Below are 26812 nucleotides of genomic sequence, written 5' to 3'. Positions count from 1 at the left end.
GGTGAAATGGTGTCACTTCTCTTGCGTTCATTGCACAGAGTCGGTATATGCAACAGTTTGGGTCGCCTGGCTCATTGCGAACTAATTTGCCAGAATTTTACGTAATTATGACATAACATTGAAGGTTGTACAATGTAACAAGAATATTTAGATTTATGGATGCCACCCGTTAGATAAAATACCGAACGGTTCCGTATTTCACTGAAATAAACGTTTTGTTTTCGAAATGATAGTTTCCGGATTCGACCATATTAATGACCAAAGGCTCGTATTTCTGTGTGTTATGTTATAATTAAGTCTATGATTTGATATTTGATAGAGCAGTCTGACTGAGTGATGGTAGGCAGCAGCAGGCTTGTAAGCATTCGTTCAAACAGCACTTTCGTGCATTTTGCCAGCAGCTCTTCGCAAGCACAACGCTGTTTATGACTTCAAGCCTATCAGCCTAATGGATGATGTAACCGATGTAAAATGGCTAGCTAGTTAGTGGGGTGCACGCTAATAGCGTTTCAAACGTCAATCGCTCTGAGACTTGGGAGTAGTTATTCCCCCTTGCTCTGCATGGGCCACGGCTTTTGTGGAGCGATGGGTAACGCTGCTTCGTGGGTGACTGTTGTTGATGTGTGCAGAGGGTCCCTGGTTCGCGCCCGGGTATGGGCGAGGGGACGGTCTAAAGTTATACTGTTACACCAGGGCATGTCTGCATGATGCTGATGAGGGCCCCCTTGTTGGTCTTCTCTATGCTGCATGTTTGGCTGTAAACTGGACAGCTCTCGAACAACTGTAGCAGGCAATCTTATGAGGTTGTGTTGACAGGGAGGGCCTGTGACAGGGTGATATAATAGACAGCCAAGTAGTAAATTGCATTTTGTTCTACAGAAAGGACAAAGCTTTTTGCTAATGCACTTAAGTGTGTGGCTGTTGTTGATGTGTTCCTGGTTCGAGCCCAGGTAGGGGCAAGGAGAGGGACGGAAGCTATACTGTTACACTGGCAATACTAAAGTGCATATAAGAACATCCAATAGTCAAAGGTATATGAAATACAAAATGGTATAGAGAGAAATAGTCCTATAAATACCTTATGAACTACAACCTAAAACCTCTTACCTTGGAATATTGAAGTCTCATGTTAAAAGGAACCACCAACTTTCATATGTTCTCATGTTCTGAGCAAGGAACTCAAAGCTTTTTTACATGGCACATATTGCACTTTTACTTCTCCAACACTTTGTTTTTGCATGATTTAAACCAAATTGAACATGTTTCATTATTTATTTGAGGCTAAATTTATTTTTATTGATGTATTATATTAAGTTAAAATAAGTGTTCATTCAGTATTGTTGTAATTGTCATTATTACAAATAAATAACTTAATTTTTTTTTTTTTTTTAAACGGCCGATTAATCAGTATCGGCTTTTTTGGTCCTCCAATAATCGGTGTCGGCGTTGAAAAATCATAATCGGTAGACCTCTACTGCAGACTCACCATGTGCTTTTCAAAACAGCTCCAATGAACATTCGACCCAGGAAGAAGTTCACAAGGATGTTGTTTTTATAAATTTTATTTAATGGCGTAACACCATTGACATGAAATTGAGGGAGAGCTATTCCCTGTAAATGAGTTATATTTAGTTGACATTAGTTTAAGTAATCCACTAAATAACTAATACTTTAATGTATTATGACATTTCGAGTGGGAGAAAAATATATTTTCTACGAAATGTTTACATAGACTTAGGTTGGATTAACTCGTTTTTCAACCACTCTACAAATTTCTTGTTAACAAACTTTTGGCAAGTCGGTTAAGACATCTACTTTGTGCATGACACAAGTCCTTTTTCCAACAATTGTTTACAAACAGATTATTTCATTTAATCACAATTCCAGTGGGTCAGAATTTTACATACACTAAATTGACTGTGCTTTTAAACAGCTTGGGAAATTCAAGAAAATTATGTCATGGCTTGAGACGCTTCCGATAGGCTAATTGACATCATTTGAGTAAATTGGAGGTGTATCTGTGGATGTATTTCAAGGCCAACCTTCAAACTCAGTGCCTCTGCTTGACATCATGGGAATAGGAAAAGAAATCAGCCAAGCCAAATTATTATTTTTTTTTTAGACCTTCAAGTCTGGTTCATCCTTGGGAGCCATTTCTAAATGCCTGAAGGTACCACGTTCATCTGTACAAACAATAGTGAGCAAGTATAAACACCATGGGACCGCGCAGCCGTCATACTGCTAAGGAGACGCATTTGGTCTCCTAGAGATTAACGTACTTGGTGCGAAAAGTGCAAATCAATCCCAGAACAACAGCAAAGGACCTTGTGAAGATGCTGGAGGAAACAGGTACAAATGTATCTATATCCACAGTAAAACGAGTCCTATATCGACATGACCTGAAAATCCGCTCAGCAAGGAAGAAGACACTGCTCCAAAACTGCCATAACAAAAGCCAGACTACGGTTTGCAACTGCACATGAGAACAAACATCGTACTTTTTGGAGAAATGTCCTCTGGTCTGATGAAACAAAAATAGAACTGTTTGGCAATAATGACCATCGTTATGTTTGGAGGAAAAAGGGGGAGGCTTGCAAGCCGAAGAACATCGTCCCAACCTTGAAGCACGGGGGTGGCATCATCATGTTGTGGGGGTGCTTTGCTGCAGGAGGGACTGGTGCACTTCACAAAATAGATGGCATCATGGAGTGGGAAAATGATGTGGATATATTGAAGCAACATCTCAAGACATCAAGCTTGGTCGCAAATGGATCTTCCAAATGGACAATGACCCCAAGCATACTTCCAAAGTTGTGGCAAAATGGCTTAATGACCACAAAGTCAAGGTTTTGGAGTAGCCATCACAAAGCCCCGACCTCAATCCTTTGGAAAATTTGTGGGCAGAACTGAAAAAGCGTGTGCGAGCAAGGAGGCCTACAAACCTGACTCAGCTACACCAGCTCTGTCAGGAGGAATGGGCCAAAATTCACCCAACTTATTGTGGGAAGCTTGTGGAAGGCTTCCTGAAACGTTTGACCCAAGTTAAACAATTTAAAGGCAATGCTACCAAATACTAATTGAGTGTATGTAAACTTCTGACCCACTGTGAATGTGATAAAAGAAATTAAAGCTGAAACAAATCATTCTCTAAACTATTATTCTGACATTTCACATTCTTAAAATAAAGTGGTGATCCTAACTGACCTAAAACAGGGAATTCTTACTAGGATTAAATGTCAGGAATTGTGAAATACTGAGTAAATGTATTTGGCTAAGGTGTATGTAAACATCTGACTTCAACTGTGTGTACATATAGTGCATTTGGAAAGTATTCAGACCCCTTCCCTTTTTCCACATTTTGTTACGTTATAGATGAATCTTGATGAAACCAAGATTTAACTCTTTGGCCAGAATGCCAAGCGTCACGTCTGGAAGAAACGTGGCACCATCCCTACAGTGAAGCACGGTGGTGGCAGCATCATGCTGTGGGGATGTTTTCCAGTGTCAGGGACTGGGAGACTAGTCAGGATAAAGGGAAAGATGAACAGAGCAAAGTACAGAGCGATCCTTGATGAAAACCTGCTCCAGAGTGCTCAGGACCTCAGACTGGGGTAAAGCTTCACCTTCCAACAGGACAACGACCCTAAGCACACAGCCAAGACAATGCAGGAGTTGCTTCGGGACAAGGCTATGAATGTCATTGAGTGGCCCAGCCAGACCCCGGACTTGAACCCAATCGAACATCCCTGGAGAGACCTGAAAATAGCTGTACAGCGACGATCCCTATCCAACCTGACAGAGCTTGAGAGGATCTGCAGAGAAGAATGGGAGACACTCCCCAAATACAAGTGTGCCAAGCTTGTAGCGTCATACCCAAGAATACTCGAGGCTGTAATCGCTGCCAAAGGTGCTTCAACAAGGTACTGAGTAAAGGGTCTGAATATTTATGTAAATATGATAGCTCATTTTAAATAAATTTGCAAAAATGTCTAAACCTGTTTTTGCTTTGTCATTATGGGGTATTATGTGTAGATTGAGGAAAAACTTGTTTTTTAATACATTTTAGAATAAGGCTGTAAAGTAATATTGTGGGGGAAATCAAGGGATTCTGAATACTTTTCCGAACGCACTATATACAAATAGTTTGATTAACAAAACACTTAAATTAAAACAACATGCCATTATCTAACATAAGTGTTTTTCCTGGTGGTTAAGGTAGGGGACAGGAAAGACAATTTTCGTAGGATGACCCGGATGGCAAGTCCAACTATGCAGGGAGAAACAAAAGCCTTTTGAACACTGACATGCTTCGACTGGCTGCTTTGTACTTTTATAAGCACATTACCTTCATTTTCCCATTTAAAAAAGACAAGCACAAAACTTTGGGGTTTCACATAGCATACCTTAATGGGAAGAGAAAAGACAAGAAGAGAGACGCCAACTAAAAGGTAGGTGTTAGATGTTTTCCTAACAAACCTTAATGTGATGAGGGCTTAGTGTAAGGCACAGGAGACTTTCGAGGGAATAGAGGGGCTGTTTAAGTACTGGGACAATTCACCTCACTGCAGTAGAAGCCATATTCTACTTTCAGCAGAGAGCTAGCGGAGCTTAGATCAGTAAGATCATTTGTATAGAAATACGTGATAGATGTGTGACTAGGGGGCATGCAGGTGTCAAGTTGATAACAATTTGACCTTAACCTCTACCTTGTCTTAACTTCAAGGGTTTGAAGTCTTCACTTTTTTCCATTCCCTCCTGCTTTGGCTTTTCCTCCCTTGGAGTATTTGGCTTCCAGGTCAGACAGGAAAGAGTTCAAATTCTGCTCTCTGGACTTCTGCTTTTGCTGTTAACGCAACAAAAATACACACCATTAATGCTGTACCTGAACCCCTAAAACAGTCACCAGTTAAGATCTTGGTTGTGTGATTCAACTTACCTTTAACATCATTACAAGACTGTCATCAGCATCATTGAGTCCCATCTCTCTCTGCCTCTCCTCAGCTTCTTGTCTTTCTTCATCAGCCTGGAAGAACAAAGTATTCTCACAAATATGAACTAAAAATAATTACCAACAGAGGAAGTGAGTGTGTACAAGTATTTGTATAAAGCACACTGTACCTTATGTTTGCGTGTTTTCTTCTTCCTGGTGCTCTCCTGGGTGAAAGCAGGGTAGGCCGTGAGCTCCCCTGCCTGGATGGCTGTCTGTATAAGGGCTGTGATCCTGGGCTCGTCCTCCTGAGAGCAGCACAGGGCTGAGGCCATGATGGCGTCCATGTTCCCCTGGTGCTGCAGGTAAATCTGCATCACATCCTGCCTCTCCTCCTCCGTGCCTTTGTACTTCCTCTCAAACTCCTGGATGTCCTCCAATGTGATCTAATGAAGGAGAGATGGTTGTTAGAACAAATTCTAATTGTGACATTATACTGGGTGTTTGTTATTTGCTTCCAGGCGGATAAAGGAAGTCAAGAAGCTGGGGAGATACAGAGGAAGATGGTACTGGGTGATGCTGATGACAGTCTTGTAATGATTAAGGTACATTACTCAAAATTACACACGTCTAGTGACTATTTTATGGCTAAGGTATGAAAAAGAAAAGTTCTCTCAGGAGGGCCTAAAAAGTAAATACGGTGTATGGTGAAGATGTTAATCAGCTTTAGATAGTTATATAGTTAGGCTACCTTAGGGAACAGCAACCTCCAGTACTCCTCCCAGCATTGGTCCTGCTGCAGTGAGTCAGATTCCTCAGCCACAAGTCCCTGCTCATCATACACTGCCCTCTGCTCCTTGTCACTCAACACGGCATATAACTTCCCAAGCACCTGAAAGAAAGGGGTAAATACAGTAAAATACAACTCTAGACAGTTAGCTAGGTGAACTAGGCTAACTGCAGATTTGAGTAGGTGTTTTAGATGACACTTTCCCACCTGAAATTTCTCTGTTGCCTGCAGGTCTTCGGGAGCACGATCTGGGTGAACCCTGAGCGACACCTTGTAGTAGCTGTGTCGGATCTCTGCGTCTGTCGCCTCCTTGGAAACGCCCAGCACCCCATAGAGGCTGGAGGTGTTGAACAGTGCTTGACACTGGTCGAGTAGCCACATCCCGATCTGTCAACTTTAGGTTAAAAGGGAAATCTGCGATTGAAACTATGAAATAACACATATCGAATCATGTAGTAATCAAAAAGGTGTTGAACAAATCTCAATATATTTAATTTTTGAGATTCTTCAAAGTAGCCACCCTTTGCCTTCATGACAGTTTTGCACATTCTTGGCATTCTCTCATCAAGCTTCATGAGATAGTCACCTAGAATGCATTTCAATTAACAGGTATGCCTTCTTAAAAGTTAATTTGTGAAATTTCTTTCCTTTGTGTTTGAGACAAATCAGTTGTGTTGTGACAAGGTAGGCGGGTATAGAGAAGACAGCCCTATTTGGTAAAATACCGAGTCCATATTATGGCGTGAACAGCTCAAATTAAGCAAAGAGAAAAGACATTCCATCATTACTTTAAGACATGAAGGTCAGCCAATGAGGAAAATTTCAAGAACATTAAAAATGTATTCAAGTGCAGTCGCAAAAACCATCAAGCGCTATGATGAAACTGGCTCTCAAGAGGACCGCCACAGGGAAGGAATACCCAGAGTTATCTATGCTGCAGAGGATAAGTTCATTAGAGTTACCAGCTTCAGAAATGGCAGCCCACATAAATGCTTCAGAGTTCAAGTAACAGACACATCTCAACATCAGCTGTTCAGAAGAGACTGCGTGAATCAGGCCTTCGTGGTCAAATTTCTGCAGAGAAATCACTACTAAAGGTCACCAATAAGAAGAAGAGACTTGCCTGACCTCCACAATCACCCGACCTCAAAACAATTGAGATGGTTTGGGATGAGTTGAACCTCAGAGTGAAGGAAAAGCAGCCAACAAGTGCTCAACATATGTGGGAACTCCTTCAAGACTGTTGAAAAAGCATTCCAGGTTAAGCTGGTTGAGAGAATGCCAAAATTGTGCAAAGCTGTCATCAAGGCAAATGGTGGCTACTTTGTTTAACACTTGTTTGGTTACTACATGATTCCATCTTTAAAAATATTTGTATATATTTCACCTTTCTTTAACCAGGTAGGCCAGTTGAGGCAAGTTCTCATTTACAACTGCGACCTGGCCAAGATAAAGCAGTGTAACAAAAACAACAACACAGAGTTACACATGGGATAAACAAACATACAGTCAATAACACAATACAAAACTATATGTACAGTGTGTGCAAATGTAGTAAGATTAGGGAGGTAAAGCAATAGGAGAAATAATTACAATTTAGCATTAACACTAGAGTGAGATGTGCAGATGATGATGTGCAAGTAGAGATACTGGGGTGCAAAATAGCAAAACTAAATAAAAAAAAGTGTTGAATGCTTCACTATTATACTACAATGTAGAAAATAGTACAAAATAAAGAAAAACTTGAATGAGTAGGTGTGTCCAAACTTTGAATAGTACTGTATATACAGTTGAAGTCGTAAGTTTACATATACTAGGAGTCATTAAAACTCGTTTTCAACCACTCCACAAATTTCTTGTTAACAAACTATAGTTTTGGCAAGTTGGTTAGGACATCTACTTTGTGCCTGACACAAGTAATTTTTCCAACAATTGTTTACAGACAGATTGTTTCACTTATAATTCACTGTATCATAACTCCAGTAGGTCAGAAGTTTACATACACTAAGTTGACTGTGCCTTTAAACAGCTCGGGAAATTCCAGAAAATGATGGCATGGCTTTAGAAGCTTCTGACATCATTTTAGTCAATTGGAAGTGTACCTGTGGATGTATTTCAAGGCCTACCTTCAAACTCAGTGCCTCTTTGCTTAACATCATGGGAAAATCAAAAGAAATCAGCCAAGACCTCAGAAAAACAATTGTAGACTTTCACAAGTCTGGTTCATCCTTCGGAGCAATTTCCAAACCCCAGAAAGTACCACGTTCATCTGTACAAACAATAGCAAGCAAGTATAAACACCATGGGACCACGCAGCCGTCATACCGCTAAGGAAGGAGACGCGTTCTGTCTCCTAGAGATGAACGTACTTTGGTGAGAAAAGTGCAAATCAATCCCAGAACAACAGCAAAGGACCTTGTGAAGATGCTGGAGGAAACAGGTACAAAAGTATCGATATCCACAGTAAAACAAGTCCTATATCGACATAACCTGAAAGGCCGCTCAGCAAGGAAGAAGCCACTGCTCCAAAACCTCCATAAAAAAAAGCCTGACTACGGTTTGCAACTGCACATGGGGACAAAGATCGTACTTTTTGGAGAAATGTCCTCTGGTCTGATGAAACAAAAATAGAACTGTTTGGCCTTAATGACCATTGTTATGTTTGGAGGAAAAGGGGGGGGGGGGGGTGGTTTGCTAGCCGAAGAACACCATCCCAACCGTAAAGCACGGGGGTGGCAGCATCATGTTGTGGGGGTGCTTTGCTGCAGGAGGGACTGGTGCACTTCACAAAAAAGATGGCATCATGAGGATGTGGATGTATTGAAGCAACATATTAAGACAATTTAAAATTAAAGCTTGTTCACAAATGGGTCTTCCAAATGGACAATGACCCCAAGCATACTTCCAAAGTTGTGGCAAAATGGCTTAAGGACAACAAAGTCAAGGTATTGGAGTAGCCATCACAAAGCCCTGACATCAATCCTATAGAAATGTGTGGGGAAAGTGTGTGCGAGCAAGTAGGCCTTACAAACCTCTGTCTCAGTTACACCAGCTCTGTCAGGAGGAATTGGCCAACATTCACCTAACTTATGGTGGAAGGCTACCCAAAACGTTTGACCCAAGTTAAACAATTTAAAGGCAATGCTACCAAATACTAATTGAGTGTATTTAAACTTCTGACCCACTGGGAATGTGATGAAAGAAAGAAAAGCTGAAATAAATCATTATCTCTACTATTATTCTGACATATCACATTCTTAAAATAAAGTGGTGATCCTAACTGACCTAAGAAAAGGGAATTTTTACTAGGATTAAATGTCAGGAATTGTGAAAAACTGAGTTTAAATGTATTTGGCGGTGTATGTAAACTTCCCGACTTCAAGTGTGTGTGTGTGTGTGTGTGTGTGTATGTATATATATATATATATATATATATATGTGTGTGTGTATATAACTAAGGGCTGGAGAAATGTAACCACATAACGTTATAGCCAATGATTCTTGAAGAATATAACTTATACATCACTCATGAGCTTAGTTCAACTGCTATACCCCATCAGAACCCAAAATACAATATTGTTTAACTCCATTGTTTGTAAACAATGACATTTTAGGCTAACACTGTATAGCGTCAAAACATGATTAAAACTGCAATTGTATTCCCGTTGATGTTCAGTCCTTGTAGCTACTGTATGTATGTATGCATGCATAGCTAGTTTTGTCCATCAATTTTGAGTGGTTCGCTTACGTACTTCGCTACATTTCTCCAGCCCTCTTGTTTACCAAAACAGTGGCATTGTCGCCCTTTTTAAAAAAAAAATGCAGTGCAGAAAGCCCCTGTAAATTATTTCAAAACAATTATTGTCTGCACACGTTATTTGTAATAGCGTTTTAAAACCTCTACCTACCTTGAAACCTTCCTCTTTATCAAAATGGTGGATATCTGGTTGAAAGCTTCACTTGCTTTGTTTACAAAATTTGGCGCGCTGTCCTGTCAACTGAGTGTACGTAGCGTAAACGCACCTTTTTTTTTTAGCGTATGTTACGTTTGTGTGGCTTTCACTAGTTACCACAGCCGCAAAGTCTATCGTAAAAGAGAATGAAAAACGTGCTTAATATGTCTTAATCTAAGGTTAGTGTTAGGCATACAGTTAGCAGTTTGGTGAAGGTTAGGTTTCAAATCTCATTTTTAGAAGATACCTGTTTTTTACATGGGCGGGGTTTATGACTTTGTGACTGTGGTAACTATTTGTGTCAATAATTTTAGGCACAGGTTTATTAACACCCATTCTGTCTGTTGTGTTGAAGCAGGTACAGTGATTTAGCGAGTTGCGGGGTGGTCGGGCACAGCATCAGTAGCTGTGCCACTAGATATTCTGGGTTCGAGTGAGTCCAGGCTCTGTCGTATGAAACGCCGTTTGGGTCTTAAAGCACGTGGTCAAAACGCCATTGGTGCGGCTGGCTGTGTACCCAGTGGCAATATAATTTGGCTACCTGTTCCCACCTTCAAACACACAAGAGACACCCACATCAAACCACACCCAAAAACCAACTCAAGTTTGAATTCAGACATGGCCGCTAGCATTTCTTAATGAGGTCAAATCAGGAAGTGCAGTGATCTCTCAATCATTATTGCCTCTATATCAATAATATTGTCATCGAAAGTATTTTAAATCATGTTCTTTAGATTTGAGATATTTTTTTATGATCTTTAGTCTTACTCTTTAGTTTTGTAGTAATCATCCAAGCAGCCTAGAGATAAATAAATGCAAGTTAGTATAGGGTAGGGGTGTGTTGATCTCAATTTGTTTTCTCAACTAACTAAGCAGAGACAAGTCAACCAAAAGAAGATAGTGATGAATGTTGATACCAGGATACAGATACCTAATGTGTGTTTATTGATGTATAGCACAATAATAAATCAACGACAATGAAGCTAGTCGCTAACAAATTTTATCTACTTCATGCGAAAGCAGAACACAAGATACACATTAACTTTGCGCTAAGCATCAATAGATTACCCTATCTGTGTTTTAAGCCTGTAGAATATTGAAACAAAACAATGCAGCACTAAATATATACTGTAGGTTCTTGCCCTCTCCCCATTGCAAAGTATAATCAAATCTCTATCTGCTTCTGTTGCATATCTTTTGGCACAGTCTTCAATGAAAATTTGTATTAATCAAAAACTTAGATCCTCCTTTGTACTCAGTCACACAATTAGTACCTGGACAACTGGCACATCATCAACAACTATAAACAAAAAGACAAAAAGCACAGGTTACTGAAATGGAATGAATTTTGCTGGTGTGCAGTCGCCCCTCTGCTACTCCTACCCAATCCATGAGTACCAGTGTTCAAATGTGACCACTCTTCACTGGGTGTACCACATTTCTTAACAGTCTCCCTCGTAGTAGAATGACTTTTTCACGGTAAGTCTTTGTAAATCACCTCTTTGTTAAGTCCAATGCTGCTGCAGACTGAGACTAGGAGTGGGCAGCAGCTCAGCACTCCTTCCTGGTTCTTACTGTCTTGCTGCTGTACTTTATGGGGATCCCCCAGCGTCTCATTAGATAGACATCAAATATGTAGGCCACCCCAGGCTCCAGGCCTCCGATCACGGCAGTCGTGACAGCCCGTCGAGGGTTGAGCTCCTGGAAGTATTTACACAGGACCCTCTCAGTGTCCGACCGTGACTCAGGCCCCAGGCAGGGTGCCGTGCCTCCCTTCTTACCTCCCCCCTTACCCAGCCTCTGGCGGTACACGCAGTAAAGGCTCCTCTCCTCTGTGCCCATCCAGGCCAGGGTGACAGATTCACAGCTCCTGAGCCTGTTGAAAGACTTTATCTGCAGAGTGGAGGGGAGCGAAGGTATCCCTTGACGATGGTAAGTGGAGGACGCCTGCATCTTAACAGAGGCCTTCAGCACTCCTGGAGCAGCTTGTCTGGGAGCCGCCGTTCCCTCTTTCTCCAAGTGGATGAGGTAGGAAGGGCTGCCCTGGAGCCAGATCTGAGCAAGGTTTTCTCCCACAGCCTGGGAGCTGAGCTCTTTGCCCTTGCTGGAAACAGTGATGTTGATCTTCTCACTGCTTTCGCAGCTCTGTAGAGTGAGCAGGCCACTCTGTTGCCAGCCCCGGGGGCGGAAGCTAAAGAATTCCCCAGAGGTTGAGCCTCCATCCTGGAAGGTCACCCACCGGAGCTCCCCTTCCCTAAGTGGTGTGATAGCTGGTCGGGCCTCCTCGTGTGTTTGAGCGAATGTTCCAGTATATGCGGCACTGGTTCCATTTAGCCTGTCAATCAAAAAAACGTCAAAGTAGTATTGCGTGTCAGGGACGAGCTCAGAGACCGTGCACACACTCTCTGTTCCCTTACAAACACATTGAAGATGACCATAGTCGTCACGGAGCGCAGCGGGTGACTGGAGCTCAGTGTCAGCATCCCACTGCTGCCACCACCAGTCTTTGAGAATCGGCCACACAGTTACTTTCCTCTGTTTGTCCTTCTCCCTTTTCTTGTCTTTCTCCCGCTCCTTCCTGATGCCCTCCTGGGCGGCACAAAGGTTGCGGTAGTTGTGTTTGCGATTGACGAGGACACAGTAGTCATAGCTGCGTTGGGTGTGCAGCCTTTTGAGGGGGGCACTGGGGGCCCAGCTGAGGGTGACACTGGTCATTCCTACACCCAGGGTGTGGACACGGGAGTCAGAGGGAAGCTGTGGGAAGGCCCAGGAGGTCCCAGAGCCCTCATGGAGGTACACAGTAGCCCTGGTGTCCTGGTCCTTGGACCGCAGCCTGAGGATGTAGATAGATGCTGGGGCGTACGAAGGACCTGTGTAGGTGTTCATGGCGTTGCCAGTGTAGGTGTGTATCTTGGCTTCAGTTCCAGGTCCTCTCCACCACACCTCTGGCATACTCTTCTTGGTACTCCCTGTGCAGAAAACACTGTTAAGCCACAGGTCATGAATATTCTGCCTCCTACATGCACACAGTGCCACACACAGACTTACACTAACTAGACAGAACGTGCTCTCACAGTCATTGAAGATAGTAATACAGTTCTATATTCATCTTGATTACTTTTAATTCATACAATACTCAACTATAATCAATTAAGTGCTAAAAAGAGTTTACCTTATTCATATGAACCCCTTTTCACCATAAGCATTTATAGTTTCTCCTGACATAAAGGGGAACTGCACCTGCTGAGTTGGCCGAGTTTTTTGGCTTGCGCCTCAAGAAATGCTGGTGGCATTGAGTCACTGATGTGATCATTCTATCCGGTTTTGCGTCCCCTTTGGCCTGTGCGGTGGGGAAGAACTTTGTGGTCTTTATTCCGCCTTTTCTCAGGGTACTAAGTTAGTGATATCACTTTGGTGTGGGCTGTGCTTTGGCAAAGTGGTTGGGGTTGTATCCTGCCTGGTTGGCCCTGTCTGAAGGGGCCAGTTTCCCCCCGACCCCCCCCCTCGCAGTCTCCAGTATCAATGCTACAGTAGTCTATGTGCTGGGGGGCAAGGGTCAGTCTGTCCTATCTGGTGTAATTATCCTGTCTTATCTGGTGTCTTGTGTGATCTTAGGTATGCTCCCTCTAATTCTCCCATCTCTCTCACCGGACACACTGCCTTGTCCCAGACCTGCTGTTTTGACCCCCCCCACCCAATCTACCGCACCTGCTGTCTCGACCTCTGAATGCTCAGCTATGAAAAGCCAACTGACATTTCCTCCTGAGGTGCTGACCTGTTGCACCCTCTATAACCACCGGGATTAGTATTTGACCCTGCTGGTCATCGATGAACGTTTGAACATCTTGAAGAACGATCTGGCATTAATTGCCATGTACTCTTATAATCTCCACCCGGCACAGCCAGAAGAGGACTGTCCATCCCTCAGAGCCTGGTTCCTCTAAATTTATTTGTAAGTTCCTGCCTTTCTTGGGAGGTTTTCTTAACCACTGTGCTTCTACATCTGCATTGCTTGCTCTTTGTGTTTTTAGGCTGGGTTTCTGTATAAGCACTTTGAGACAACTGCTGATATAAGGGCTTTATAAATAAATGGGATTGACGGCCATGATCGAAGCCAAACATGAGTTGGCTTGGAGGTGTCGTTTGATGTGGTGTATCCTTTCCACCACCAAGACACTCATCTGACAGAACCTTGCCCGCAGCCGTTTCCCCCAAACTCAATCACAACAAACCTCCTGCAGGTTGAGCTCAATAACTACAGGCAGATGGTCAGATGCCGGAGGAAGTTTTGAATAGGTCAGTATCCTACAGAGTGACATGGGAAGAATGCAATTGCTGAATTTATGTAGATATTCTAAACTAAGAGTTTTGATCATTTTCAAAAGTAGTAACAGGCCCATGTAGAATAAACAACCCATCACATAATAAATAAAACATTCAGAGTACAGATTATTGCATGGGACAATATACAAACCTTACCGAGGAAGATCATTTGAAAAATACAATTGAGTAAATGTATACAACTGTTCTCAATTTTATTTGTTGTGGTGAAAATCTAATTTTACAGATTTTTAAGGTCGTCATTAGATTTGGGGTCGGCAGTGGGTGTCCCCGCTGAAAACGTTTTAATACCACTGCCATAAAAGCAGTGTTCAGCTAACATAACAATGTACACCTTTCATTGTCATTCCCAGGTGATACAGATACTGTGCCTATTGGTATTTTGTCTGGTGGTAATGGGGCTACCTTGGCAAACATGTCAAGTATGGTCATACCTTTCTGTGTGTTATACTGTATATAACAGGAGTTCCCTGATCACAGTGCAGAATACACAAGGTTTTGTCTCTCCCCATATTGACTGAAAGCATTCAATAACAAACAAAAAAGACAATACAAATAAGTTGTGTCTAGTTACATTTTAATGCCGAGTGCCAGGTCTCCATTCAAAAACATCAGTATCAAGCCTGTCTGTCAGTCTGGACTTCATCACATAATCTTGCAAGTCTACATGTGCTGGCTCCATACATGTTTCTGTGAACACATAGTTCACATCCGACACACAAACAGGTTTTATGTAGAACTTTGAACAGGTCAGACTAAACCTACGTGAGTCTGGTCTTGCCATCGACGACCGTTGGTGAGCAGGCAAGAGGTGAGGCGAGGTCTTTGCCAGAGCCCCATTGATGGGCATAGCAGCATAGATCAGCTCCTGGCCCCTTATCAAAGATACTGGTTGGTCACACACGATTACAATATCAATGGTGGGTATGACTAGCCTGGTGGAACCAACCTGATCACTGCGTTCACCTTTCTATTTCACTTCAGATATCCTAAAATGTGAAGTGAAGTAGAATGATGAACACAGCGATCAGGCTGGATCCACCAGGCTAGGTTATACCCTGGACACTACATGCATCTAAGAATTAGAAAATAAGCAACAAATAATTTCAGTTTACATAAATTATGTTTCAACATTTGGGTTATCAAATGTATCATGAAATAGGTTACCTTCTGTATTTGTACAGAAGATGACCCTGTGAAAGCAGTTGCCGCCGATAGGTGAAGGTTGCTAACCAGATACTTGCCAACATGTGATTGACTGTTCCATTCATAGGAATGCTCACAGCCAGTGTAACGGATGTGAAACGGCTAGCTAGTTAGCGGTGGTACGCGCTAAATAGCGTTTCAATCGGTGACGTCACTTGCTCTGAGACCTTGAAGTAGTGGTTCCCCTTGCTCTGCAAGGGCCGCGGCTTTTGTGGAGCGATGGGTAACGATGCTTCGTGGGTGACTGTTGTTGATGTGTGCAGAGGGTCCCTGGTTCGCGCCCGGGTATGGGCGAGGGGACGGTCTAAAGTTATACTGTTACACCAGGGCATGTCTGCATGATGCTGATGAGGGCCCCCTTGTTGGTCTTCTCTATGCTGCATGTTTGGCTGTAAACTGGACAGCTCTCGAACAACTGTAGCAGGCAATCTTATGAGGTTGTGTTGACAGGGAGGGCCTGTGACAGGGTGATATAATAGACAGCCAAGTAGTAAATTGCATTTTGTTCTACAGAAAGGACAAAGCTTTTTGCTAATGCACTTAACCAAAATGTATCTACTAATTGTATTTGCTTGGCTGGGGAATTAGCCTACAGCCATGTATTTTTTAATACAACTTTTCACATAACACACATTCCCTGTCGTTGTTGATGAAGCCGACTGTGTCATCAGTGCAGTAACACGGGCCACTATCAGAGGCCTCATGATGGCGTGTCCTTTTCATCGTTGAGGGAGAATGGCAACAGAGGTGTCACAAGAGTAATTGTGTCACATGACAACTTTTATTCTGAGGTCTTACCTTAGAAGCTGTGAAAATAACAGGTGAACTAAATTATTTTTGGAGGTCTCTACACCACTGCAATCACATTGCTGGGCATGTTATGATACCATCCTTTGCTCCTTTTGGTAGGTCCATTCATGACCAGGGGATCAGTCTGGCACCCAACTGTGCACTTTATCTAACAGAAAAACAGGGTCAAGGATTATCATCATCCCTCAATTATAAACAGAGCTCAAAAAATAACGTAAGTAATTTCATTTGGATCGTAATTCTGTTTTACAGATGTAAAACTGACTGGCTCCAGATTGGATCAGATTCAGGGCAGTTACGCCGTTACCCTATGCAACCAACTATATGACATATTTTGCTATGGCCCTGGGTTGGTTTGAGTTTGTTGCTGCTAGTCACTACACTGTTGTTGTCAGACATGAGTTAGCTAGTACCACCATAACTAGCTGCATTCAGTACCTATTTGTGCCCTACATGGGTTGCATCTCGTCTCTGGGGCTAATGTGACAGTTTCGTCTAAATTACACTAATTTAGAGCTGCATGGAAATATGACGACATTGTTAAAGTACGCAAATAATTATTAGGAAACAACTTTGCCATATTATGATGTCATCAAATTGACTTTAGAGCGATGCCAATGTTGTCATTACTGTTACTAGAAAAGTTCGTCAAAGATAGCTAGCAATGCTAACGTTAGCTAGCTAAAATATGGTGGTTTCCTCAATCTTAGTTGGCTGGCTATCTGGTGACATCAGAATCATGACAAAAGGTGTTGCTACTAATTATTTGCCTTCTTTTGAAATGTTATTATGTTTCCAAGCCAAATCCGAGTTGTACTGCGGTAGGCTAACGTTAGCTTGGTACCTAACTAGTTAGCTAAAGTCAGCTATGCTAGCGATCACAGTGATAATGATGATCAAAATATACATCACCAGCAGTCTATGGTCTAGCTACCGGTATACTCACCACCACTGGAGACCGCAATAAACTCCAACCACCTATTCCGCGTGATAGGTTCCATCCGCAGGGCATGCAAAAAACATAGTTGTTGGCTGTGCAATCCGTATTGAGCTTTTCACGCAGTGATCCTTTGAACGCGTTGAGGGCGATGAAATAATGAAGCCACATTCAAGGAAGGGAAGTGACGTGGGCGGAGGGGCGATGTGCACGTGGAGCTTGGAAAAAGGGGGCATGATATGTTGACATTGTAATCCAAACCCAACCGTCATTTACTCGCTGTGAAGTACGGAGGTTTCACTCCGTTTTAGACGATACTGACTTTATTACCAAATGTATCCAATGTACACTTTTTAGTCAATTTCAACAATAGAATAAATGTTTCTGACATCAATGCCACACATACTGTTTTCAAAGGGATTCCTGGGTTTTAGGGGCAGTTACTCTTTATTACTGAAAGTAAAGGGTACCAAATGTTACACAATCAAACTGAATAATTTAGGCATAGGTTGGGAAGCCACACTGAATGATTTACACTGAGTGTACAAAACATTAGGAACGGCTTCATAGTATTGAGTTACACCCTCCTTTGCCCTCAGAAAAATACTCATGTTTTGTACACTCAGTGTATGTGTCGCTATTAACTTCATAAAGCTGTCTGTCCATCTAGAATACCCACTGATTTTAACTAAGCAGGCTGGTGAGGGTCATGGAGGATGTTCATTGCTGGCCTAAATAGGCAACTTTTGTGTTTAATCGATGTACCATTTTTTTTTGTTGATGCACAACTATAGATTAATATAACATTTAAATTAATGTAGTTATGTAGCTTAGATTTATCTCTTCTTTATTTTGTCACTCAAGTTATATCTTTGCAACTCTTGAAGAGGTTTTCACCAGATATGCTCTATTTTGGGTTTCACTTAGCCCATAGCATCACAAATAAAAACTGCAGAGTCTGATCTTGGGCGTGAATATGATACATTTTCAATGGAATGCTAAAGGTCTTATTTAAGCTGAATTTCAGTTTATACTGTACAGGGTAGAACTTGCATGCCGTTCTGTACAAACCTATCTATTTCGCACTCAGTATATGTCTTATTTGAAATGGCAAATGTTTTAACTCTCTTATTCTCAAGTACTGGCAATACTTCAGTCTAATCTCTCTTACATTCAGGAAAAAAGTGTGACATTTAGATATATTACTGTCCTTCTTGCTTTGAAATTAAAGAAAGCAAAAGGTAAAATGCTTGGAAAGATTGTCCAGTGATATACTAAACTGGTTTTATTCAGTATCCTGGGCTCAGTACTGTGTGTGTGAGTAAGAGAGCGAGAGAGAGGAAAACAAAGATGTGGAAAGAGAGAACAAGACCAATTGATTGATTAAGTCTCTCCTATCTTGTAGACATTTATGACCAGGGTTAGTATTTTAATGGCCACTATGTCAAAAATAAATGTCTCCAGTTTGAATTGGATTGTGGTGTAATGAAACCGAATTGATATGAATATAAATTACATGTGAGAGGGTGTTGTGTGTAATTGCTTTTATTGTCTATCAGTGTTTCACACTCACAGTGCAGACTCTTAGGCGGTTTGTCCTTCAGGGTTCGGGCTTCAAGGGTCCACTCGACGGGGAGGTCACAGGGACTGACGGTCACAGACATCATCGCAACCTTCTTCTTCAGTGTGAAGTACAGCCTGCACGAAGATAGGTACCACACAAAAAAGGGATTCCACTTCAAACGTTTTCATGCCTTTTTTGTCCCACACTTAGAAAGGTACTGTAACATGTAGCCACCAAGGCATTTAAAACATGTACAAAATGTCTATCAGCTTTTTTCTCCATACACTGATAAACCCATAAAGTTAACAAGGAGAGGTCAACTAACAATCCGTGATGAACTTCCATGGACCTGCGCTGTACAGAAAGAGATCTCTTTGCTCACATCTCTACATTAGACCCACCACATCTCTGTGCTTAGACATTATAGTCTCCTTCTACAAGCTTATTGTTCATCGTCACAATAGAATTAGATTCAAACTCACCTACTGACCACCGGCTGATTCTGACATCATTATTTGATCGTCTTTGTACTGTCACCAGCATCACTCATCAAGGTGAGTCATTCAATATCGAGACGTAACGTAATTGACCTCTATGTTATCACAGCCACCAGAATATTTACTCTGCCCTTTGAAAAGTATCGTCCTTCTTTTACATGTATGTTCTGGATCAACTGCTACTGTGCTGCTGTTTCTCAACAGCTGTGCCATGCTAAAGTTGTGAAGGGTAATACTTGGATTAATTGATTGATTCATTAGAATCATCATTAGCAGATTTTTTTTCTCATTTTCTAAAAATGTTGTTTCATCATGCACAAATGCATCAATGGACAGACTGCAGCTCACACGGATGCCCAGATTCCAATTTACAGCTCCCAGTGTTAGAGCTCTACAACTGGCACTGATCAGCAGAGCCTGGGCCAAGTGGGCTGCTCTTCCTGTCCATGGGGCCACAGCACTGAACCACTGCCTTTCCAACAACTAAAGGAATGGCTATTAAGATTAAGGCTATCATTGTTGTTGCTCAAACCCAAGAAGAATTACACAGGAAATCACCATGTAGGTACCTTGTAATTATAGCCCTTTGTAGTGACAGTATAAAGTTGGACAAAGAAAGGATATTAAACAGAGGCCTCTCTTAAGTATTTCAATCTATGTCCAGGACATGGAACATAAACATTTAGTGTGCAATACTATCCACCTCCCCTGATGGGGTCTCTGTGCTGTACCTCCGGGTGCGTCCTTTGGGCAGATGTATGGTGGTGACCTTTCCATCAGGCAGCCAGGCGGTGGGGCGGAGTGGCACCTCGTTCTCAGGAGCCAGAGCTGAGTGTCCTTGGGGCCAGGGGGTGCCACAGAGGAGAGACACGGCCAGGCAGAGATGCCAGGCCATCGCTGCCATCATTCACACTCAGACACCACTATGCCGTCCCCCAGGAACTGAAAGAACAGGGGAAAGGTAAAAAGCATCCATCAGTTCCATCACATAGTTCTGCTCCTACCATTCATCAAGTACTAAAGAGGTCTAGCAGCAGATGATTCATTAATGTGAGGTAACATTTCCACTGTTCACACGGAATTATTCATGCAGGAAAGCAAACTGTCTTGCTATAATACTCTGGATCTGTATGGCGCAGCTTGACACGTGGTGTAAAATCCCTCATTGTATGACTTTCAAAGTGTGAGGTGGATTGCAAATATCACTCAGAAGTGGATTCCTTTGAATTTACTGTATATCTCTATTTATAGTAAGGTAGTTCAAATGGGTTTGTTCTCTAAATATAGGGTATTTTTTCATGGTCTTTTACATCCCTTATTATCGGAGAAAAGCAGCCAATTTACTTTGGATTGACGTAAACAACACCTGGAGGTGCTTTAGTATAATCCAATTGGAATACAGATTATTTTGACAACAACAGACAAAGCTGCTAGAACTTTGAAACCGTTTTCAGATTGGGATGTTTTTTTCTTTCCTGTTCTCGCTGTTGTGATGATTTGTAGATATGATTACAGGTCTTGGCTCTTGTCTCCAGAGAGAAAATGCATTCGTTCAAAGTCACAGTCTTCAAAAACGTCCTCTTGTTGGCGTGTGTTTGTCAGCGTCAAGGCTGTGCCCTGCAGATCAGATGACAATCGTACATAAGCAGTAGGCAGATTCTTGATCAGGCCCTGGGACCTCCAAGTTCCACACCAACAACAGCTGCATCATTACAAAGTACGGAGGATCTCATTATCTCAGTAGAGGAGTGAGCAACCCATAAAGCTTTACAGGGAGAGAGGGAGATGGGGAGAAAGATAAATGAGAGAGGGAGGGGGTGAGAGCGAGAGAGACTAATGAGAGAAATGACAGGAGTGTAAGGACCTGGGATCCAGAGCAATAGAGAATGAGAGTAGGGGAAGGACATGGGGTCCAGAGTAATAGAGAATGAGAGGAGGGGAAGGACATGGGCCCAGAGTAATAGAGAATGAGAGGAGGGGAAGGACATGGGCCCAGAGTAATAGAGAATGAGAGGAGGGGAAGGACATGGGTCCAGAGTAATAGGGAATGAGAGAACGGGAACGACATGGGGTCTAGAGTAATAGAGAATGAGAGGAGGGGAAGGACATGGGCCCAGAGTAATAGAGAATGAGAGGAGGGGAAGGACATGGGCCCAGAGTAATAGAGAATGAGAGGAGGGGAAGGACATGGGGTCCAGAGTAATAGAGAATGAGAAATTGAGAGAGACTGTGACAGGAAAATAAGAGAAAGTGTGATGGAAGAAGACACACAAATTAAGCTAAGTGGTGTTGACTGCAGCTCCATGTCTAAAGAGCTTATAACTGGTGCCACATGCATACTATAAACCAGACCTCTGCCCCCCCCCCCCACCCCACCCCCTCAGTCCCCTTCTCTATTTTTCTCTCTCTGTCCTCTTCTCTCTCACACACCCCTTCTCTCTCTCTGTCTCTCTGTGTCTTTCTCTCTCATTCAGACTTGTTTTTTCTCTAAATGTGCCTGCTAATAAAATATGCATACGTCTCCTCAGCAAATTACAGCCAAAAGGATAACCCTTTTTGGTTCCAGATAAATGGTTCTACTTGGAACCAAAAGGGTATTTCCTGGAACGATAAAGGATTGTTCAAAGGGTTCTCCTATGAGGAAAGCCTAAGAACCCTTTTAGGTTCTATACAGCACCTTTTTCTCAGAGAGAGAGAGAGAGAGAGAGAGAGAGAGAGAGAGAGAGAGAGAGAGAGAGAGAGAGAGAGAGAGAGAGAGAGAGAGAGAGAGAGAGAGAGAGAGAGAGAGAGAGAGAGAGAGAGAGAGAGAGAGAGAGAGAGAGAGAGAGAGAGAGAGAGAGAGAGAGAGAGAGAGAGAGAGAGAGAGAGAGAGAGAGAGAGAGAGAGAGAGAGAGAGAGAGAGAGAGAGAGAGAGAGAGAGAGAGAGAGAGAGAGAGAGAGAGAGAGAGAGAGAGAGAGAGAGAGAGAGAGAGAGAGAGAGAGAGAGAGCATAGTGAACTTAACCAAAGCTCTCTATAAATACACTGCTTTACACACACGGTCCTCACGGACATTCTCCTGCCACAGGATTGGGGCATTGAGTTTATTATCATGTCTCTCTTTCTTCCTCCATCTCTCATTTCTGTCTCTCTTACAGTAAGTCGCTCCTATCTAATTTCTTTATTTTTGCTATCTCTAATCAGCCTTCACTGTGTCTCGGTGCACACAGGCCTGGAGTCAGTTTCAGAGTGCTCAGTCCTACTGTAAGTTATCAGTAGGGACACGGTGTCAGATGCCTTCTGTCCTAGACTCAGGGGTCCCATCTGCCTCCTGTGAGTGGGTTGGAGGGACAGATTAAATGGCGTGGGGGGGTGCATGATATGGCGAGGGGGTGGGAGGTGGAGGGTAGGGGGAGCTGGACCTTGATAAGATTTTACGGCTGTTTTTCTACCCCATTGCTAGTGTCTGAGTGTGTTAGCCCTCTCTCTCTCCCTCACATCCACCACCCCTTCTTTCTCTCTCTCTCTCTCTCTCTCTCTCTCTCTCTCTCTCTCTCTCTCTCTCTCTCTCTCTCTCTCTCTCTCTCTCACACACACACACACACACACACACACACACACACACACACACACACACACACACACACACACACACACACACACACACACCCTTGCTGGATCTTCATTGCATAGGTCCTCTTTCCTTCTGCTATCACTTCCCACTACACATTCACACTTAGCAACTCTTATGGGGAACTAGAGGAACAGACTGAGATACAGGCTGACAGAGAGACACAGAGAACGAGGCAGTCTGACAGACAGGGAGCTAGACAAATGATTAACAAGCAAGCAGTCATAGTCAAACATACAATGGTTTAGAGGAAAGCTATGTAGAAAATGATGTAAATAAAAACAAGAAGAACGACATAAAAGCTTCACTATCTGCGTCATCTATTTGTCCCACCGACAACAAATGCAAAGTACTCCAAACCCCCACATAGCTTTCTCCAACCTCCTGAGACTGAGAGAAAAAAGGCTCTGATGTAGAAAACAAGTTTGAATAACATCCAGGCTTGTTTATCGATGTGAACATTTCAAGATGATGCACACACAGGCACTTGACAACGACAACATGCGTGTCCTTACCTCACAGTGCACTCCAGAGCAGAATACGAAGGATGAGAGGAGAGATGGACAAGAGGAGGATGAGAGACGGACGGGAGGAGGAGCTCGAGTCAACACTCAGATTGTTGTTGGACGCCCCCTTCCCTTCCTTGGGGTTTGCCTCCTGCTTTAATAGGTGTCTGGCTACCACAGCACAACTCCCAATGTGTGTATTCAGGTCCCAAGGCACAGTATTGGGTATCTGCAGGTCCCACTCAGTCACACGTGGAGCCTTGCTCTGTACGTGTCCTAGAAGATCTGTGATGGCTATGTGAATGTCAGCCAGTCCGTGAGTAAAGCTTATCTCTCTTCTCTCTCTTCTCCTCTCTTCTCCTCTCCTCTCCTCTCTTCTCCTCTTTTTCTCTCCTATTCTCCAGTCCTGTTCCGAGCTCACTGGTAAGTGAGCAGCAAGAATCGAACAGAGGTAGACACACGTGTGTAGTGTTAATGTGTGTGTGTGTGTGTGTGTGTGTGTGGGTGTCTGTTCAGACTGAGAGTGACTGAGTGAGTGAGTGGGTGAGAGTGAGGGGACGGATGGTGAGGTCGCAGAGTGGGGGTGGTGGTGAAGGGAGTGTGCAGAGGGGGGGGGGGGGGTTGTCAGGAGCAATGGCAGAGGATGGGGAGAGGGTGATGATACAAAACTTGCCCACATTAACCATTCGCTGGAGGATCTGATAAGATCTGTCTTGATTATGAACTGGGAGCTTGAGATCACATCTTGTTCTGGCCTTTGATTTGGTGCCAAGAGTTCCTCTAATTGACTATGAACACAAGAATAATGGCTTAACAGACAGAAGACATGTCAATGAAATACCACTGTGTCCACACCTGCCAGTGACAGTAGCACAACACAGTATAGAAGTGGGGCAAGCAATGTCTAAAGCCGGGAACTAGGTTGGAGTGGTGTGGTGTGAGGAGGTACGGAGCCACGTAGGGGACAAGTACAGCTCTCAGAGGAGCAAGAAGCACATTGATATCAGTGGCTCTCCAACCCCACCCAGCCTTCCCTCTCATCGCCACACAAAGACACACAATAGAGAGCCTCATGTAGGTACTCTCTGCTCTGGTCTTTAATCAATATCGTTTGCATTGTGTGCTACTCCCCTCTTTTTTTTCCCGCACCAGGGCTTTTCTGACCCATTCTTTAGCTACTTCAGCAAGGCTATTGAGGAGCTCTGAATGGCGCCAGTTCACCCAGAGGGGGTATTGTCTGTCATTATAATAACCTCAGAGCCCTCTGCAATATGGGGGCTTAAAGCAATACCTCCTGCAAATGTATTAATGAGAATATTAATGATCGGCGCAGTATCAAAATCTGTCACCTTTTTTAGGAAGGACCCCTCACCGCTGCTGAACTCTTTCTAAGCTATCAGCTCTCCCCCTATTTCTCCCTCCCTGGCCCACTTTAGAATCCCTCTGAAGTTTTAAAAGTTGAAAATCTGGCAGAGCACGATATAGCTGATGCTTTGAAGGCTAGATTCTGATTGACCTTTGGGGGTTATAGCCCATTTACAGCAGTATATTACATGTATTTCAGTGCTGCTGTTTAGTGGGGGGAAATGGATCAGCATATCCAAAAGTAATGTCAGGAAAGTATTCCTGTTCCAGAATCCACCTCTGTCGCCGTTGTATCTATAAGGTAACTCTGCTTGCCTGCTAGCCTATGACAGGTATACCAGGTCAGACACCCACAAAACGCAGAGCCTCTCTCCATCTCTCATTTTCTCTTTCTTTCTTTGGTGGGGTCTGCGACATCAGAGCTGGCCTGGATATTTCTTTTGATCTCACAGCTTTCCCTATCTTATATTGCCCTTAATAATTTATCAACAAACAGTCACTGGACTAACTCTGTCCGCTGAGAGCGACAAAAACCAAGAGAGAAAATTTCATTTAAATAATTGCATGAAGGAAACTGCACAATTGCCACTTTCATTCATTATTTATGTCTGCTTACAAGTCATGCATAATGCAGGCACCGTCTTTATGACGATCATGTATTAAATTGAATTTTTTTAGGGTTGGGGGCTCAGTTGTACGGGACAAACAGCATGGTGACTGTTTGTAGAGTGACTGGATGTAGCAACACAGTGCAGTGACTGTGTTGTGGAGTGTTGCCTGGCCAGTGTTTGAGATAGAGATATTTGGCAATGTTAACATGTGTTTCCCATGCCAATAAAGCCCTTTAATTGAATTGAGAAAGAGAGAGAGATTGCTAGCTGACAACGGGTTAACAGGAATCTTTATTTTTAACAACGTATCATCACCAGCCACCCATCTGCTCCTGAGCTGGCAGAGGGTCCCTAGAGAGAGAGAGAGAGAGAGAGAGAGAGAGAGAGAGAGAGAGAGAGAGAGAGAGAGAGAGAGAGAGAGAAAGGGAGAGTGAAAGGGAGAGAAAGAGAGTGAGGGAGGGGGAAGACAGAGACATACACTATCTCACCATCTCAGATCAGATCACAACGGGGAGGGGAGAAGGTTGGGTTGGGGGATGTGAAAGATCTAGCTATACAACATCCAACATGTGACAACAGAAAGAGGAGAAGAAGATTGTAGGTGAGTGTGAGTAAGAATAGAGGGGGGAGGGACAATGGGCAGGACAGGAGGGGGGCCCTGTGCATCAGTTTTACCCTCCCCTGGGTGTGGGGGATGGGGGGTGGTGGAGTTGGAGGTGGGGCAGGAGGTCTTGAGGTAATGAGTGGGAATGTATTAATGTAGGGGATGAAGACGCAAAGAGGGAGGCAGGGACCTCCAGGGGTGGCCCCAACAACACATTTCATTTTCACAGATAAAGGAGCAAGTCCCCTGGGATGGGGGAGCAATTGAAGGGGGGGTGGAATTTGTATTCAGAGCTCCTTTCCACTTGCCGTGGTGACTGTGTTAACAGCTTGATGTGCAGGTCACTCATTAGTAAATACAGCCTGCTCTCAATTGGCTGATCTCCGATCACGCTCCTATATCTGTTCATTTACAGCTCCTCTCATCGTCTGTTTTTTCCTCTCTTCTTTTCTAAAACTCTGATACTGCCTCCAGTGGTCTCGTCTTAATCAAAAGTGACGAGAGCGAATCTGAGACATCAGGAAAAAAATCTTGTTTTTATTCTTTGGGGGTTTATCTGGGCACATTGCAAATCTCATTCCTCCGTTGCCCCGTGTCTGAGAAGCATCTGTATCTTATGTTGAATATTGAAATATCTCTCTCTATCTTTCCTCCTCCCGGCAAAGAAAAATGTGAGGGATAATTAATCCAGAGACACCAGTGGAACTGAGGAACCCACCCCGGGCCCCGCACATCCCCTATTGATCTTTTAGAATACACACACGCACAGATGAAACAAAACATAATGAGAGCTGTGGAAAAGCTGAGGCATCAGATCAAATATCTCAAAATGATGTACTAGACTGTGTAAGGGCTGATGATTTGGCTCTTTGACCTTACAAGAGGGCATTATTTCTTCATTTCCTGCTTCCTGTTGACAAATATCATACGCCATGGCTACTATTTCCACAACATCAAACCTCTTCTCAGTTACTCTTCTTCTCCCACTTCTCTCAGACTATTCCATCCCCCTTTTGTTCTTTCTCTCATTTCTGATCCATTTTTCATGCATTACTTTACCCACCGCCATCTCTACTCCCCATTTACAGTGCA

At 43.2% G+C, this 26812-nt stretch overlaps 2 protein-coding genes across 12 annotated transcripts; both read right to left on the bottom strand.

Annotated features, from left to right (window-relative positions):
* Positions 1-1546: 1546 nt before the first annotated feature.
* LOC110529567 (dnaJ homolog subfamily C member 9) lies at positions 1547-9902 on the bottom strand. Of its 7 annotated transcripts, none has more exons than XM_021611925.3 (8): positions 9626-9731; positions 7105-7157; positions 5925-6111; positions 5679-5819; positions 5119-5373; positions 4937-5023; positions 4707-4843; positions 1547-4267 (listed from the first exon to the last, which is right to left on the bottom strand). In XM_021611925.3, the coding sequence occupies exons 3-7, from the start codon at positions 6096-6098 to the stop codon at positions 4736-4738; spliced, it is 765 nt and encodes a 254-aa protein (XP_021467600.3). In that variant the 5' UTR covers positions 6099-6111; positions 7105-7157; positions 9626-9731; the 3' UTR covers positions 1547-4267; positions 4707-4735. The 7 variants fall into 7 exon arrangements, with proteins under 7 accessions (XP_021467600.3, XP_090097348.1, XP_021467578.3 ...); XM_090241222.1 differs by having other exon boundaries at positions 5925-6104; XM_021611903.3 differs by having other exon boundaries at positions 1547-4843; positions 9626-9902.
* Positions 9903-10592: 690 nt separating this feature from the next.
* LOC110529556 (protein NDNF) lies at positions 10593-23691 on the bottom strand. Of its 5 annotated transcripts, none has more exons than XM_021611837.3 (4): positions 23150-23691; positions 19757-19967; positions 18538-18662; positions 10593-12639 (listed from the first exon to the last, which is right to left on the bottom strand). In XM_021611837.3, the coding sequence occupies exons 2-4, from the start codon at positions 19930-19932 to the stop codon at positions 11222-11224; spliced, it is 1719 nt and encodes a 572-aa protein (XP_021467512.1). In that variant the 5' UTR covers positions 19933-19967; positions 23150-23691; the 3' UTR covers positions 10593-11221. The 5 variants fall into 5 exon arrangements, with proteins under 5 accessions (XP_021467512.1, XP_021467529.1, XP_021467562.1 ...); XM_021611854.3 differs by lacking the exons at positions 18538-18662; positions 19757-19967; positions 23150-23691 and adding exons at positions 14777-15674; positions 16016-16175; positions 16974-17137; XM_021611887.3 differs by lacking the exons at positions 18538-18662; positions 19757-19967; positions 23150-23691 and adding exons at positions 16016-16175; positions 16974-17155.
* Between the last annotated feature and the right edge of the window lie 3121 nt (positions 23692-26812).

This window comes from Oncorhynchus mykiss, chromosome 1 (assembly GCF_057628025.1).
Source record: "Oncorhynchus mykiss isolate SJ-2025 chromosome 1, ASM5762802v1, whole genome shotgun sequence".
Classification (NCBI taxonomy): Eukaryota; Metazoa; Chordata; class Actinopteri; order Salmoniformes; family Salmonidae; genus Oncorhynchus; species Oncorhynchus mykiss.
Note: the sequence above shows the minus strand (reverse complement) of the source record. Positions and strands in the feature narration are given on the sequence as shown.

What these genes read in the sequence shown, in the direction of transcription:
- LOC110529567 (XM_021611903.3), bottom strand. Translation starts at nt 6,098, where the DNA reads ATGTGGCTACTCGACCAGTGTCAAGCACTGTTCAACACCTCCAGCCTC. An exon ending in GGAGGTTGCTGTTCCCTAAG is followed by an intron (nt 5,374 to 5,678) that starts GTAGCCTAACTA and finishes CTCCTTCATTAG; the next exon opens with ATCACATTGGAGGACATCCA. An exon ending in GTCTTGTAATGATGTTAAAG is followed by an intron (nt 4,844 to 4,936) that starts GTAAGTTGAATC and finishes TTGCGTTAACAG; the next exon opens with CAAAAGCAGAAGTCCAGAGA.
- LOC110529556 (XM_021611837.3), bottom strand. Translation starts at nt 19,932, where the DNA reads ATGATGGCAGCGATGGCCTGGCATCTCTGCCTGGCCGTGTCTCTCCTC. An exon ending in CCCAAAGGACGCACCCGGAG is followed by an intron (nt 18,663 to 19,756) that starts GTACAGCACAGA and finishes ATCTTCGTGCAG; the next exon opens with GCTGTACTTCACACTGAAGA. An exon ending in ACCGCCTAAGAGTCTGCACT is followed by an intron (nt 12,640 to 18,537) that starts GTGAGTGTGAAA and finishes TTTTCTGCACAG; the next exon opens with GGAGTACCAAGAAGAGTATG.